Genomic DNA, 16,581 nt, shown 5'->3' on the forward strand with positions numbered 1-16,581 from the left:
GGGTTTATCCAGTTTCCTTCGTGCAGGAGCTGAGAGCAGGTTCTAGAGAGAGTAGATCTCGGCCAGAGATCTGTCGCTGTGAATCATCAAGGTTAAAGGGAAGATTGGGAATGATTTGGCATTGGTGTAGTTGGCAGCAACGAGGGGGGAAGGCTAAAAAAAATGACCAAAGGTTGAACATTAGACTCTATCTCAGTGGGCGATGAATCTATTACCCTTAAAACTTCAATGGGTTCATATTTTATATATTACTGTTTGCTGAAATATACATGGTCATACATTTAGGTCTGAATCTTCCTGTTTTGTTGAAGATTTTGGAACAGGCAGTGTAGTGAATTCACAATGAGTGTGTAAAAAAATAAAATAAAAAATCACAGCAATCCACTGTTCAGAGAGACCTCATGTTGAGTTCTTTGGCTTCTGTTCCACACGTGGACGGTTTCGACTATTCACAATTTTCTGAAATGCAAATACAAGGTCGGCCTCCTCATTACACAAATGGAATATCAAGCAACTCAGAAACAAAGCGGAGATGGAGATTTAAAATACAGAGGAGTGACTCTCATATAAGACAGGTGCAAAAAGCATTCTCCATGAAACAAAGCTCTTCAAAAGAGCAGGGCATGTGTAATTACAGGAGTGGGCAGCACATTGCGAATGTAGGCGCACCTTGGCACCGTCGTTGAACAAGAAAAGAGCTGAATAATGGCGTGAAGATTATGAAGATGGAGAGGGAGCGAGAGCAAGGCCAGAGGAGGGACAGTCAATTGGAGGTTGAAGAAAAAGGAAACAAACAAAGAGAAAAGAGAGACGGAGGCAGAGCCACGAGGTGACTCAGAAAGACTTTGAAAAGATAAGGATGAGGCAAAGATGAGGGACTGCTTGGCAGAGGCTCCAGTCAAACCAGCTGTTCCCCCTAACACCGATGCTCAGCAGTAGACTAATAGGCAGAGTGAGTCAGTGGCCCTGTCTCCTGTCTCCCAGGCTGCCTGGAGGGGCCGTATTGATAATATCCCAGCCTGCAAGGCTCAATCCATCCCCTGGGGCGCTCAGCGGCAAGTGGATGAAGAGTCCCCGGACGGTCTTTTGGCTCTACAGCTAGACACTGCAGCAGAGGAAGAGATCTGAACACGATAGAAGGCAGGTTCGTGCGCACACACACACACACACACACACACAAACAGGCACACTGCCCGAACGCCTTCCCTACACCTCATTTATTCTCATTTTGAGTCTCCCCTCTCTCACTCTCTGCAGAGTGAGGGACAGAGAGCAGTGATCACAGAGGAGGCGAGGAGGGAAGAGAGGCGAGAGAATGACAGCCGACGCCGAGGATCGTCCGTCTCTCTTCTCTCCCATCAGAAGTGCTAATCCAGCCAGTGGAGGTGCAGACCACCGCTCACACCTGCCTGCTCCTCTCCATCTTGTTAGGGGCCAGATGGGAGGGAAAGTGACTTCCTGCTGTACTTCCACCACAGGGCTCATTCCCTCACATTAATACCTTTGCTGCTCGGCTCCATTTGTTACACACACTCAAGACACACACTCAGGGGGAGCCCGGGGCTGTGAATGATGGCCATATGCAGAACAGTGCTCATCTATAACCCCCTGTGGCTGGAACAAAGTACAGTAGACTCCTTGAGTGTTGATACCAAGGTTAACATTTGGAAGTGGTGCAGTGCAGTCTGATTCAGCAGCTCTGTGCAGAAGTACGCCTGGCCGGGGCCAACGGGTCCATAAAGGTTAGTGAAGTGGGTTTATAGGCAGAAGGTCACTGGTTTAAATTTCTGCGAGAGTGTATGTGTGTGTGTAAATAAATAAAAACCTGGCAGGGAAGGTGAACGAGTGACTCGCTGCCCACTGGTGACCGCTCCGCAGCCAACAGCAGCCAGCGGTCACTGCGCAGCTCCCTGGTGTGAAAGTGTGTTAATGTGTGAGTGTGAAACAAAGCAGAGCTGGAAAAGCGTGCATGCTCAGCACAACCCCTCCCCTGATAAATAGAGGTAAGAAATAAAAAACATGATAGCTGATGGGTGGATCAAAGAAGAAAACATTGGAGGACTCGCACTCAAACACACCAAACCCCAACACCAGCTCACCATTAAAATTCAAACGGGCAAACCAAGGGTTTGGAGAGTGATACACAATGATTGGTGTGTGTGTGTTTTGAAAGAAAAAAGGGAAGATTATTCTTTTTCATTAAACAGGATCCAACATTTCCTAATTAGTTCGTTGATTAATGTCACCTTTTGTGGCTGTTGAAGAAAGACAAAAACAAGCTGACCTCTGCGTGAATAAACACACATCACCTTGAATTAGCTCCATGTCCAGCAGTTTTTTGTGTGTGTGTGCATGTGCGTAAAGCCAATGAGAGAATGCTGTCACCATGACTGCAATGCAGGTGTGGATCACAACTAACATGTTTCACCAGGAAAATATGCACTTTTTTCAGCTGTGCCTTGTATGTTTGACTCATACTTTTAATTTCATACCACAAATATAAGAAATATTGCAGAGACGACCTCAAATGGTCTTCAGACAAAGAAAGTATTTCAGAAACCTATTCTCCAACAACCTAATCTTTTCATTATTGGTCAATCTGCCAATTATTTTCTTAATTAAGCTTGTTTGTCTATAAAATATCATATACTGTTGAAAAATGCACATTATAATTTTCCAGAGCCGTTTGGTATGAAAAACAGTCCAAAAGCCAAAGATATTCAGCCTACTCTCAAATATGACAAAATGAATATTTTCCATATTTGAATGTAATAAAAAAAAAAAAAGACTAAAATGCTCAATTGATTATCGAAATAGTTGTAGATTCTCCCCAAAGCCTACAATGACACCTTTTTAAATTGCTTCTTTTGTCTACCTACAATGGTTCCTAAACATTTTTAAACCATGGCACCCCTTCATAGTGTATAAGTAAATAAAAAATGCTCTTGATTAATTTATTGATGATCTACTAATGAATTCATCATTACGGCACAAGTCTAAATTCAGGCCTGCATGAACGGTAAGAAAACTACATTTGAATACAGCTTTATCCCCTGATTATTCTTAGTCTTACTAGTAGAATTAAAATCAAATACATGGTCACCATGTGAATTAACAACCAGAAATGACACTAATCATTTGACACCCTGCCTGAAATGTTCACTCATTAGGGAAAATATCTTTTAGTCCAAGAATTTGCTCAGTAAATGCAAGTGTGTTGCGGGAAAAACAGAAATGTGTGTACAGTAAATAAGCCGAGCCACTGGGACACGCTGAGTGAAGACCATCCAGGCTCCTCCGTGTGCATGTGTTTATCTGTTGGTTTATGTGTCAGTTACAGGCAGGACCCCTGCTGAGAGCAAAGATGTTGTAAACGAGGCACCACAGATAATGTATTGCAGCGGGTGTCATTGAACGTGTCCCTTTTGAGAATAGGCATAAAACACACAAACACAAATGTCAGGACACAGTGGCATGTATGAGGCCTGAAAAACTAATAAAACACAGCAGTGAACATGCTACATACACTACAGTGTACATCCTGCCATTATACACACACAGTTGGGTAGGATACATAATCCACACACACACTTTTCCATACACAGGCAGAATTTGTCTGATAAGAAAGGTCACTTGTCATTTTAAAAGCTCACAAACCATTTCAAGCTCCACTTTTAAAGCTTCACTGGAAAGGAAAAGGAGGGCAGCCGTGCCTCTGGACACCTCACTCAGGCAGTCGTAATTACAGAACAAATCACACTGCTCTTTTCCCTCCCTGTTATTTGAAAATAGTGGATTAAGAGCAGCACACAAAAAAAAGCAGATTTTTGAAGCTCGGCCATCTGTGTTTGTCCAGGAGCTTGTGTATGTGTGTGTGCATCTGCTTCCTTATCTCATCTGAACCATCCACCCCTCACACAGCTCCCAGTCGCTTTTTTAGTCTCCAAGCCGGAGAGGTCGGCTCAGAGCCCTGAAATTGGGTCATGTGGGTGTTTGGTTTAAAAAAGAAAGCTGGACACTGGCTGCAAAGCTGCCTGGACCAGGCACAGGTAGGGGAGTAAGGGATAGAGCAATTGGAGGGATGGGGCCGAGGAGAGTGATGAGTGGAAAGGTCAGGACAGTACAGCGCAGTCCCGTTGCTGGGGGGGGGAGATATTTTTGGACAGCACGCCGGGGTCGCAGCGCCAGACTGTCAGCCTCTGCTCGGCCGCGGCCAGAGAGCCTCAAGGTCACGCCCTGCACCTCTTCTGCTGACAGAAAGAGCGAGAGAGAGAGGAAGGAGGAGGGGGGGGGGGGAGGTCAGAAGAACCTGGACGCCATGCTGCTGTTGCAGGTCTAAATAAAACTCACTTCGCTCTTCTTGAGCATAGGCGTGTGCACACACACATCCGTGCAGGGCCAGCTTTCAGGTCAAGAAAGAACAAGCAAGGGCTGCTGGGTATACACTCATTTCTGAGGCGAGTGACAGTTCAGGAGTGTCACCTGCCCACAGGGGCATCTGGTGTGAAATGTGATATCGCTCGGAGGCTGACCCACATAGCCCGAAAGCTACTCACGTAATGGATATCATGTGGACAGGAAGATTTAAAAACCCATTTAGAGTTCCACACAACTTCAATTCAATGTTTAGAATTAGTTCCGCTTGATTCTGTCCATTTATTTGTTTCACACCTCATACTTCCATTGATACTATCTCAGGTAATTAATTGTTTAAAAAGTATGAAAATATTGAAGTTGCCCCATCAAGGAGCTACTTGCTGAATTGTAATGTAACTATCTGCATTTTGAAGTCAAGAAATGAGGTTCCCAATCTCTAGACGGGTACTGGGCCTCAGAACTTTGCTAATCAAAAAAGCTGTATAATAATTCTATAATTTTAGACTATTATACACTGAACAAAATTATAAACGCAACACTTTTTTCAACACTGTTTTTGCCCCCATTCATCATGAACTGAACTCAAAGATCTAAGACTTTTCTGTGTACACAAGGCCTATTTCTCTCAAATATTGTTCACAAATCTGTCAATCTGTGTTAGTGAGCACTTCTTTGCGGAGATGATCCATCCACCTCACAGGTGTGGTATCAAGATGCTGATCAGACAGCATGGCTATTGAACAGGTGTGCCTTAGGCTGGCCACAATAAAAGGCCAATCGTGCGGGTGTGGTTACACATGGTCTGCGGTTGTGAGGCCGGTTTGATGTACTGCCAAATTCTCTGAAACTCCTTTGGAGATGGCTTATGGTAGAGAAATGAACATTCAAATTCATGGGCAACAGCTCTGGTGGACATTCCTGCAGTCAGCATGCCAGTTGCACGCTCCCTTAAAACTTGCGACATATGTGGCATTGTGCTGTGTGATGGAACTGAACTGCAACTGAGCTTTTCGAGTGGCCTTTTATTGTGGCCAGCCTAAGGCACACCTGTGCAATACCCATGCTGTCTGATCAGCATCTTAATATGCCACAACTGTGCGGTGGATGGATTATGTCGGCAAAGGAGAAGTGCTCACTAACACAGATTTTAACAGATTTGGGAACAATATTTTAGAGAAATAGGCCTTTTGTGTACATAGAGAAAGTCTTAGACCTTTAGTTCAGCTCATGATGAATGGGGGCAGAATTGTGAGTGTTTAGAATTTTGTTCAGTGTAGATTGTAGTAATCACGTTGAACGTGGCTCAGTCTGTGCTACATCATTATCTGTTACACACAATACATTGATTCTTGACACAGCCTTTGTTGCATGTCATACCCCTCTCTCTGTGTATCCTGTCTCTCTACACTATCAGCTGCCCATTATAGAGAATGTCTGTACTTTATTTAGTATGTAACCACAACAATAAAATACAGACCAAATAAAGTTTTATTTTTCTCTGCCTTCTCTCTCATACGTTCTCTTTTCTGTAACTCTCTTTCTGTAATTTTCTTAGTCTTAGTGAAGTCTTATCCGTGTGTCTGCCACAAAATGATCTATTATTCATTTAAATATGAGTTTGTGGACCACTGCTTTCTATGTTAAGAAAACAAATGACAAAAAGAGCAACTGTGTTTGTTTAAACATTTTATTGCTATGTAAAATTAAAAATCTCATACCTCCAATGAAAAAGTCCTACTCTTAAATAAATAAAATCAGGCAAAATAAAAATATTTGGCATTGTGAATTGAGTGTATGGGGAGAATTCAGTTTGAGCAGATTTAGCACAGTCAGACTTAATGTTATAAAATGCACTACTGGTACAGTCTGCTGACAGACTACCATCTTATAAACGTCAATGTATCATCTCATCGGGTAATACACAGAGCCAAGTAAACTACTAAACATATAACACTGCCTTTCTCCCTATCAACATTTAATACTGTAACTAACAGTAGTTTTATGACATATTAACCTTAAATAAAACCCAACACATGAAGTAGATGCGCTTATTATTGGCACATCCGTGATATCCCTGGCACTGGTACCTTCAGTGCGGAGGGCAAGGGAAAAAAGGCTGCAGCTGCTTGTCCTCGGCAAGCCACCACCGTTGCAGTACATTTAAGCTGATGAGTCGAGTCATTCAACATGTTGCACAATCTCTAAGCGATTCAACACATCCTCATTATCCTGAACACACCCGTAATCGAGGTGACAAATCTACGAACGAAGTGTCGTCTTCTCAGTGCAGCCGATACAAAGACACAATGATTAATGACAACACAAAACTTCAAGTATATTCCAAACGCAGCTCCTCAGTCTAACCACTAAAATCTGGGTGGGGGACTAAAGTCTAAGCATGCAAACACTACTGTAATGTGCACCCATTTTCTCTTTCTGTGACAAAGTGCATATTAGGAACTGGGTGCTCTCTGAGACTTAAGTTTGGCTCTTTACGCTGTGGTGTCAAAGTCGGCTCGTTCTCTAAGAGGCAAAGAAGCTTGGCTTTACTACACTGACATTCTAAACACTGTGTTGCTTAATAGGTCTGCACTTAATATCACACAGGTAAAACATGAAGCATTAGCATTCAGATGTTATTTTGAGTTCTCTGGGCACCACTTCTCTTCTGTAAAACTACAACATAAAGTGACTGTTAAAACATCTGTAAACATAAAGCATCTGATATAAGTTATGAAATAAATTGAATTCAGGAATAAAATAACTGATTACAGCCAGGAAAAATAAGCTTTTTGTTGTTTTTTTACATCCACTTTCTCATACAATGGATATTTTTGCTGAGCTCATTCCGTATCTGCATTCTGCATCAGCATTCACTGCATTCATTGACTACCTTACAAAATAACTTATAGTAGTACATAAATAAATCATCCTTGCATTGTTTAGTATTTGTTATTCTTTCCTTTTACAGTACCATGACTTGTAACTGTACAGTGAGTAGGTATAATACAGCAATTACAATGAGAAAAGAGGGGTAAACCCATTGTCTGGTGTTACTGGGGCTAAGGGTAGGGATCAAGGATACCGGTGGTCTGCTGGTCTGGGCAGGTCCAAACTAATCTAAACTGAACAAGGCCCTTAAGTAATCCCATATCACCCGGCCTTTCTTTGTTGGTCTTCCACAGTGGGATTTGGCTGAGGTTTAGGCTCCATCCCGTGTCCAGAGCTGCCCCAAATTCAGATCCATACCGGACTTGCTGAGATCGGAGTTTGGCTGGGTGAGAGTCAGGGGAGGGGGGGTGTTGAGGTCAAAAGGCGAGGTGTCAGAAGCCAGGGTTGCCACGGTGACCTCAGAAGTGGCCCATCCTGGCGGCGAAAAGGCTGCGTGAGCGTGGCACGGCCGAGGAGATGCGGCCAAAGCTGGACGAAGGCCACTTCATGATAAACTGGGAGGTCACTGGCAACAGATACCTGGACAGACGGACAAGAGCGAGGGACGGAGGGATTAGGGGAAAGGATGAACATAATGAGAGGATTAGATATGCAAAGGTCACAATTTAGAGGTCAGGGCGCATTAGTGCTCGGCACTGAGACCACATATTGCCCACATATTGATTCTGCCATTTATGGCTATCTCCATTTGCACATTTCAACTTTAATAATGGCCTGGTGATTTTAAGATGATTTGACATCACCCTCCTCTTGAAAATGAGGAAAAAAAGAAGGAAAAGAATTTAAAACTTGGAGGCTTAAATTGAGAGATCCATATGATCTGGGGTATTATGTGTAGGGCTAACTAATGGTTATTTTCATTACTGATTAATATGCAGATCAAATGCCCATTATAATTCCCCACAGACCAAGGTGACATCTTCAAATGTCTTGTTTTGTCTGACCAACAGTCCAAAATCCAAATACAGTGAGGAAAATAAGTATTTGAACACCCTGCTATTTTGCAAGTTCTCCCACTTAGAAATCATGGAGGGGTCTGAAATTGTCATCGTAGGTGCATGTCCACTGTGAGAGACATAATCTAAAAAAAAAATCTAGAAATCACAATGTATGATTTTTTAACTATTTATTTGTATGATACAGCTGCAAATAAGTATTTGAACACCTGAGAAAATCAATGTTAATATTTGGTACAGTAGCCTTTGTTTGGTCAAACGTTTCCTGTGGTCTTGGCCATGTTAGTAGTTGGATTCTTACTGATTGTATGGGGTGGACAGGTGTCTTTATGCAGCTAACGACCTCAAACAGGTGCATCTAATTTAGGATAATAAATGGAGTGCAGGTGGACATTTTGAAGGCAGACTAACAGGTCTTTGAGAGTCAGAATTCTAGCTGATAGACAGGTGTTCAAATACTAATTTGCAGCTGTATCATACAAATAAATAGTTAAAAAAGCATACATTGTGATTTCTGGATTTTTTTTTTAGATTATGTGTCTCACAGTGGACATGCACCTACGATGACAATTTCAGACCCCTCCATGATTTCTAAGTGGGAGAACTTGCAAAAAAGCAAGGTGTTCAAATACTTATTTTCCTCACTGTACATTCAGTTTAATGTCATTTATGAGGAAGGAAAACCTCAAAGCAAAATTTTGGCATTTTCGCTTACAAGAAAGACTAAACGATTCATTTGCTCTTCATTGATTAACTGATTGGTACAGCTCGCATTTTGTGTAATGTGCCAAATACATGCCACATACATGGTGCTATCAAATACAGTCCAGTTTCATTTGTTTTTATGCAGTATTTCTGTATTTGCTTATAGAGTAATAAATTATGGGCCTTATACTGACAAAAGCAGATTTCCTTTTCTGTCAGAACAACGGAAGTTTTCAACTTTGACCCTTAAATTTTTGGTATCATGAACAGAAAATCCTCACCTATCATTCCGAGGCATTGACGTCAGTACCTTTCTAAGACTTTTCTATGACACCTTCCACCGAGACAGAGCAGTGAGGCAGCTCCTGCTAACAGCGTTCCAGTACCTGAGAATGAGACCAGCGTCAGGTTGAGATAGAGTCAGGAGGGGCTGAACCCTGCTCCTATCTTCCTTAGTTACTGGAAATGAGTCAGATATGGCTGTCAGAGCAATGTCAGATGAGATGATCAAATCCTGGACAAGGTTAACTGAAGGTTATGCAAATGTCGTGGGTACTGTTCAGAAGACATGAGACGGGGGAAATTTAAATTCCAGATTCTTCCAGACTGATCAGTTGGAAGACTTAAAATTATGGGCTTTTGCAGCACACTTGTCATATTGTGATATTATATATTACGTGACCTTCTTGCCACATCCTCAGCAAGGATCTTTAGCTAACAAAAAATACATCTAATACTCGTTCAGTCAAACGAGCACAATGGTCAAAAGGAATAGTCTCTGTGGAAGTGTTTAAGATGTGACAATCTAATCAAAAGGGAGCCACTGGGGCTGAGGATTACAGAAATAATATCTTCTTTTAAGCTGGTGCAGAGATAGCATACTTTTTCTCTGACAGCTCTCTCTCCTTGTGAAATAGCTCTTGGACAAATTAGCGGAGCAGCTTCTTCTAAAATCGACCGGGAAAGAAGAAAAAAAGGCCTGTGTCGCTGAGGGCGTCCGCTTCCCCAGACCCAGGAGAGTTAGGACGGATTCAAATTAACTTCATTTAGTCCAACGAGAGTGTCCTTGAAATAGCTTCAAGTGGGCCGTAGGTATCCCTCCAGCACATCTTCTTTGGTTCTGACTGGACTTGGTGAACAAGGCTCTTCTTAAACTCCTCCACTCAAACCCCAGAGAACAGGAGGACAGGATCTGCTTTGCTTCAAGCCTTTCGCATTTGCTTCTATTAGGTAGCACCAAGTGCAGTCTTCAAAAGGGACATTTAGTGATTTCATACCATGATTTTGTGTCCTGACCCTTGATTTCCTTAAAATGTCTTGTTTCTTTTCCCCGTCCTCGGCACCTTATTCCATCACCCTCTCATATGAGATTCACCGTACATCCATTAGGATTCTGTACATGGATTTGTTGTGTGGTTTCTCCTTTCTCCCTTCCATATCCATGTGGTTTCTTACTGAAAACCCCAAGCCCAAGCATGGAAATGGCAGTCAAGAAAAAAAAAAAGTGGAGAAAATCAAATATTGAACATTCATTGGGGGCTGTGTGTGTGTGTTCTTCAGAGATCCTCTGCTATTCACTTTGAGAATATTCTGCCCATAGAAAGAATCACAGTAGTAGTAGTAGTGGCAAGGGGTGGGGTATGAGGGCTTCTCACGTCCAAGCGGCCGCTGTCTCTGCAGGCTATATTTAATTGGACCCTCAATCGGCATCTTTCAGGTTCGTCCTCCTTTTGATCATGAAGAAGGTCTTGGCAACAGTGTGCATGTTCGAAAGCCAGGGGGAGGCTTGTTCATGCACTTGTGCTTTGCTTCAATCCATCAATTGACAGAAATATACTCCCCTTCTCTGTTCCTCACATGCAAAGCTACAATCTACTACTGTTGACTACTGAGAAGGCCTTCCACGCTACTCCTAAGTTCTCCATCAGGATGCAACTGCTACATCAAATTTAGAGGCCAGACAAAACTAAATACTAAGATTAAAGATGGAAGGGGAGACTGCCGTGATAGCTGACGCAATCATGAACCAAGAGGTACAAAGAGGCTTGAAGGTTATCTGCAGCCCACATTCAGCTCAAAACCCCAATTAACCCTAATTACTGCCACACTTTTCAGACAGATGAAAGTTAATAGAATCTGAAACTTTTGTCATCATGGGAAAATTGTCTTTGGGTAGTGACAGTAATTCCAGGCTTAACAAGAAAGTCATTAGTGGGGCTATTTGGCTACTTCCTCTCATCTGCCCACACAGACTGAAGGACTTTTCTTAGACCCATGAGGCTGTTGACACACCTGATCAGGGCACTCCACAGAGGAAGGATGCTTGAGCGAGAGCGGGCAGGTGTGGTCAACAATGGAGACCCAAAAGACCCCAGCTAAGAGACCCACTTTGCCGCGTGCCAAAGGCTGCCAAGAGCTTTGCGAGTGTATGTGTGTGTCCATGCACAGGAGACAGTGTGGAGAGATGTTTAATTCAAAGGAGCCAAATACATTTATTGTGTATGATTTATATATTGAAGTGGAAAGGCGGAATGGAAATGGTGAAACTGGATTCAAAAAATATCTTCAATCTCAGTGTCATTCTCTTCTAAATGTCTGTCCTGTTCAGCCTTTGAGAAATGCCATACATACAGTCCCCTACAGGGTTTAAGATCAAAAGATGAGTATGAGACAAGAGTTCGGAATTTCAGCTTTTATTTCCTGGTATTCACATCTAGATGTGTTAAACAACTTAGGACATATCACCATTTGTATTAGACCACAGCATTATTAGGTGAGCAAAAGTAAAGGAACAAATAATCTTAAAGTAAATAACATTTAATATTTGGTGGCGTAACACTTGCTTGCAATAACTGCCTCAAGCCTGCGACCCATCGACATCACCAAACTGTTGCATTCTTCATTTGTGATGCTATTCCAGGCTTTTACCGCAGCTTCTTTCAGTTCTTGTTTGTTTCGGGGTGTTTTTCCCTTCAGTCTCCTCTTAAGGAGAATGAAATGCATGCTCTATTGAGTTAAGGTCAGGTGATTGACCTGGCCAGTCTAAAACCTTCCACTTCCCCCCCCCCGATGAAGTCCTTTGTTTTGTTTGCAGTGTGCTTTGGGTCATTGTCCTGTTGCATGATAAACTTCCTCCCGATTAGTTTCAATGCATAAATTGGCAGACAAAATGGTTTCTGTACACTTCTGAATTCATTCTGCCGCTACCATCATCAGTTACATCATCATTAAATATTAATGAGCCTGTTCCAGAAGCAGCCATGACATTACCTCCACCCTGCTTCACAGATGAGCTTGTGTGCTTCGGATCATAAGCAGTTCCTTTCTTTCTCTGCATTTTGGCTCGTCTTTGTATTTTTTTGCATATTTCAATCTGGCCTTCCGATTGTTACTGCTGATGAGTGGTTTGCATCTTGGCCTCTATATTTCTGCTCTCTGAGTCTTCTTCGAACAGTGGATTGTGATACCTTCACCCCTGCACTGTGGAGGTCATTGGTGACTTCTGGTCACTTACAGATGTTTTCTTCACAGCTCTCACGAGATTTCTGTCATCAACTACGGTTGTTTTCCTTGGCCGACCTGTTCGACGTCAGTACACCAGTAGTTTCTTTCTTTTTCAGGACATTACAAATTGTTGTGCTTGCTATGCCCAATGCCCAGTGTTTGTCCAATGGCTCTGGTCGATTTTTCTTCTTTTCTCAGCTTGACAATGGCTTGCTTTTCTCCCATAGACAGCTCTCTGGTCTTCATGTTGGTTTATCCTCTTTAACAGGAAATGCAGTCTTTATAGGTTTGAAACAAGGATGATAATTATTATTTTAATGTTTGGACAATCAACCTAAAAGGCAACACCTGGGCAACAAGAAACATGTCAGTCACATGTTCCAATAGTTTTGCTCACTTGAAAAATGGGTGGGTTCAAACAAACGGTGATATGTCCTGAGTTGTTTAACACATCTAGATGTGAATACCATGAAATGAGCGCTGAAATTCTGAACTCTCTCATACTCATCTTTTGATTTTAAACCCAAATGTCTTCAGTGAACAACAAAAACAGATATTTGCCTTACTTCCAATACTTTTGTAGGGGCATGTGGTATGAACGGTTGTTAATGTTCTTAATCATGACCAGTGGCTAGCTGAACTATTAGGATACTTAACATTTTTCATCTGAAACTAATTGTAATCACTGCCTGAGACACTTTTTTTCTCTAGTGTTTTTTTGTTTAGTTCAGTAAAGTCATGAACCCTACATTTGAAAGTTTCTGGTTACAGAAATGATCACTTGTGTCCTAACTAATGCAATTCTAATGTAAAAGATGGTGGACAAAATCCACAATCCTCTTTCCATGCAAAACTGAATTATGATGCATTATGTGGCTTCAGCAGTAAGATCAATCTAGAGGGTAGCTTCCAAAGTTAGTCGATTTAGTATGAAATCCATTCTTCTCTTCCTAGACTATGAGATAATTTTTATAAAGGAACAAGAACGGTGGATTTTGTCCCCCATCTCTTAGACTAGAAATGTTAGGAAGAGGTCTTTTTACCACCAGTGTGGGCAACTGGAAAACTGTTTCAAAACAGACTTTAAAAAATGTGAACCTATCCTTATCCTAAATTCACTTGGCAGTTAGAGGTGGACACAGCTCTAGAGGAATAGTTTGACTTTAGCAGAGTAAAACAATGAGGAGGGACAGATGGTCGTTGCGTTAACAATCACATGACATGTGCATGCACACGCACACACTCTCATATACACACACAATTTACCCTCTCTTATAAAGCGTATGCATCAATGAGAAAATAATCCTAATTGCTTCTCAGCTATCTGAAGTGGAAGCGGGTTGCGACTGTTCCCTGCATGCCTGATGGAGAGATGTGAGCCGTTTTTGTTGTGAAACTGCAAACTGCACGATGCAAAGCAGACACTTTCTGTCTTCTTGTGACAAGAAGAGAGTGGTGCTTAGGTTGATCGTGGCACTGATGCGGCGCAGGTGAGGTGCTCAGTTCCCACTGAGGCCACTCGTACTAAAAATGCACTCAGGTTCAGATGCTCTTGGTCAAATTGAGTGAAAGGCATAGTTTAGCATTGGCAGCAGGGTGATTGGCTGATGATGTACAGCAAGCTGGCTGAATGGTTGCGGTGTTGACAAACAGTCTGAATATGCTTCCTTCTCCTGTCTCCTTCCTTTCCAATACATTGTTTACAAATTTTGGGCTCAATTAATTTGAAACATATCCCATTCTCATGCTGTGTAAGTCAATCCAAACATCACTTATTTAAATATTAGTGAGGGGAAAGGAGCAGAGGCCATGCTAGACTGTTGGTTGTGCAGCCAAAGCAACCATCGTTGGGCAGGTGGCACCGAGCCTTTGTTACAGCCGTGAGGCGGTGGGAGTAGCAGAAAGCAGGGAACAGGGACAGTGCTGGAAGATGGGAGGAGGGGGTGGGGGTTTAGCGGAACTAAACCAAGCAAAGACCTGCGTCGAGGGGCGAAGAGACGGAGGAAGAGGAGGAAGAAGAAGCGGCAGCAACAGCAGCAGGGGTGGAGCCATGGGTAGAGGCTGGTCCAGCAGCAAATGGTAAGCTTTTTTACACAGACATATATAGACACAGAAGAAATAAGGAGAGACAGACCAATGCATGCTTTAATGGACTCTCAAGGATACCTACTGCAAAAATATGGATACCAGTGTATCATTTTGTGCATGCTCGAGCTATTAAATCCTATCACAGTTTTATCTTTAAATCCTCACATAGTCTACTGATAAAATTATAATTCTTGAATCTTCAAAACAAATAACACAAACAATAAGCAACAATGGGAGATTAGTCAAAACATAATAGCTCTAGAACTGTACACAAACCACACTACTTTTTTTCGCAGCTAAGGTTTTTACTGTAGGCGCAAAGTGATAGCCTGTTAAAATATGCGCAAGAGTTATGAATCATGTAAAGCGAGGCCCCAGGAAAAAAGGAGCTCTCTCTATTGTAAGGTCATTTGCTGTACAGGCTCATCTGGGCTCTAATTGAATTAAGCAGGCCTCGGGGGGCCCCGGGCTAACCTGAGCGCTAATCTGTGGGCCATTATTTCCTGTTAACAGCACACTGCTTCTCTCCCTCTCCCCACGTCCCTCCCTCCCTGTCTGCCAGCCCAAAGCATATGTGCTTTAAAAGTTCTCTCACTCCAAACCTGAGCTGCTGTCTCCTGCGGGGATCAACCTTAAAAATAGAAGGAGGCACATCTTTTTGTTTGTTTGTTTTATCGGGGTTATGTGATGAAGATGATGGCTCCAAGGCTCCGTGGAGGAGAGAGGGGAAATGTTTCCTAAGAGAGGTTTAATGATGATAGCTGTTTACATTTTCAAATCAAAGTTTTCTTGTCTGTGTGTCAAAGTGCGTTTGCTCATCTTTTTACTCAGTTTAGTTCCCTTTTCTCTAAAGGGAGGTTTAACAAAGTTTATTACTAGGCATCTCTCTGGTTCACACTGCCTTAAAAAACTCTGCTTTAACCATCCATCTGAACCTAAATATCAAACACCAAGGAAGACACCAAAATAAATATTCAGAACACCAAGGATGTGTCCAGTTAAACTTAACGAAGGTCCAGTATCCTGGTGGGCTTATTTCCCTGCCCCAATATGTAGTGTGGCAATAGACATAAACCTATATATATATATATAATATATAATATTATGACATAAACAAGACATATAAGTTAGTAGAGAGTAGAGACTGTGCAATATGGCTGATTTGATACTGTTATGACCATATATATACAGCGCCCTAGTTATTCTTTAAACTAGGACACAAGCTGAAAATTACCGACTAATGGGTCTGAAGACGTTCTGTGACATTTGCTGCACAAAATCAGCTATGCTTACTGTCTAGGATTACCGGTAAAACTTTCTATGAAGGTCATCGCTATAATGACTTATGCATACATTAATAACACGATATAATGCGTCCATAAGACATTTTAACAATTGCTATAATCACTTACAAACATGCATTAGGCGCTAGAGCAAAGTTCATAAAGTATTATGTCCTTTTGATTTAATGTTTTAAAACTAATAGTAATACCAGTTTATATCAATGTGCGCCAAGAATATCCGTTCATGTTCCATAGTACGTTATAACCATCGACTCTGCCTCGTTATAAATACACTTTAGTCACCATTTAGAATTAGTGATATAAAGTGGAATAATAGCTTATAGTAATGTTTAATGTTATATAGCATGTATTAGTTTGCTTTAACTAAAGTGTTAAAATGTCCATCCTTGTATAATATATTATCGCTCAAGAGAAGACCTGTTGCCAACCATGTCACATCATGTAAGAAGAGGCTCAGATGTTGTCACAGATGAATGGCGAGCCTATGGACAGGCCCTAACAGATGCAGTGGACAATTGGAGACAACCGCTTCACAAAACGTATTAAAGGACACTTTAAAGTAAATGAATGGGAATACTGTTTGGGCAGTAGGGGTGGGAATCTCTTGGCACCTCACGATTCAATTTGATTACAATTCAGAGGGCGGTGATCCATCTTGATGCATCTTTTTTTGTATGTGATTTCTGGTTAATTAC

General features: G+C 42.0%; 1 protein-coding gene and 1 long non-coding RNA gene across 4 annotated transcripts in view; one reads left to right on the top strand and one right to left on the bottom strand.

Annotated features, from left to right (window-relative positions):
- Nucleotides 1-989: 989 nt before the first annotated feature.
- On the top strand, nt 990-1,921 carry LOC119900627. The gene is made up of 2 exons (XR_005444086.1): nt 990-1,144; nt 1,258-1,921. It is a non-coding gene; the product is annotated as an uncharacterized LOC119900627 (long non-coding RNA).
- Nucleotides 1,922-6,050: 4,129 nt separating this feature from the next.
- The window catches only part of ttll7 (tubulin tyrosine ligase-like family, member 7), a 76,445-nt gene continuing 65,914 nt past the window's right edge, over nt 6,051-16,581 (bottom strand). Inside the window, exons 21-23 of one of the 3 annotated variants that reach the window (XM_038715756.1) lie at nt 14,472-14,578; nt 9,301-9,376; nt 6,051-7,848 (exon numbers count right to left, since the gene is read on the bottom strand). In XM_038715756.1, the coding sequence (XP_038571684.1) occupies nt 7,728-7,848; nt 9,301-9,376; nt 14,472-14,578 (304 nt within the window). In that variant the 3' untranslated portion in view covers nt 6,051-7,727. Of the gene's footprint in view, nt 7,849-9,271; nt 9,377-14,471; nt 14,579-16,581 lie in introns of all 3 variants that reach the window. The other 2 variants (XM_038715755.1, XM_038715754.1) reach the window with 2 other exon arrangements.

The sequence above is a fragment of the Micropterus salmoides genome, unplaced genomic scaffold (genome assembly GCF_014851395.1).
Source record: "Micropterus salmoides isolate LMB-PRFRI ecotype aquatic unplaced genomic scaffold, ASM1485139v1 Ms_hic_scaffold_13, whole genome shotgun sequence".
In the NCBI taxonomy this organism is placed as follows: Eukaryota; Metazoa; Chordata; class Actinopteri; order Centrarchiformes; family Centrarchidae; genus Micropterus; species Micropterus salmoides.